Raw genomic sequence first — 210 nt, 5'->3', positions numbered from 1 at the left:
TGGCAGCCGGTACCAGCCCGAGTGGCCAGCCCTGCCTGAGCTGGTGGCCAAAGCCCTGGCCCCCAAATCCAGGGGCAAGAGGCTGTCGGAGAAGATCCGATCCATGTTCACCTTCAGCTTCCCCCGCGACCACGAGGAGGACGGCGTGATGGACCACATGGTGAGGATGACCACCTCCCTCGCCAGCCCCTTTGTGGCTACCGCTTGCCA

At 64.8% G+C, this 210-nt stretch overlaps 1 protein-coding gene across 1 annotated transcript in view; it reads left to right on the top strand.

The window, feature by feature from the left end:
• ANKRD33 (ankyrin repeat domain 33) overlaps positions 1 to 202 on the top strand; it is a gene marked incomplete at its 3' end in the record, with an annotated part of 1,426 nt that extends 1,224 nt beyond the window's left edge. The window contains exon 4 of the mRNA XM_009582128.1: positions 7 to 202. Coding sequence (XP_009580423.1) covers positions 7 to 202 — 196 coding nt within the window. The remainder of the gene's footprint in view (positions 1 to 6) is intronic.
• Positions 203 to 210: the final 8 nt, after the last annotated feature.

Source organism: Fulmarus glacialis, unplaced genomic scaffold (assembly GCF_000690835.1).
Source record: "Fulmarus glacialis isolate BGI_N327 unplaced genomic scaffold, ASM69083v1 scaffold33047, whole genome shotgun sequence".
Classification (NCBI taxonomy): Eukaryota; Metazoa; Chordata; class Aves; order Procellariiformes; family Procellariidae; genus Fulmarus; species Fulmarus glacialis.
The sequence above is the reverse complement of the archived record's forward strand: the minus strand, read 5'-3'. Positions and strand labels throughout refer to the sequence as shown.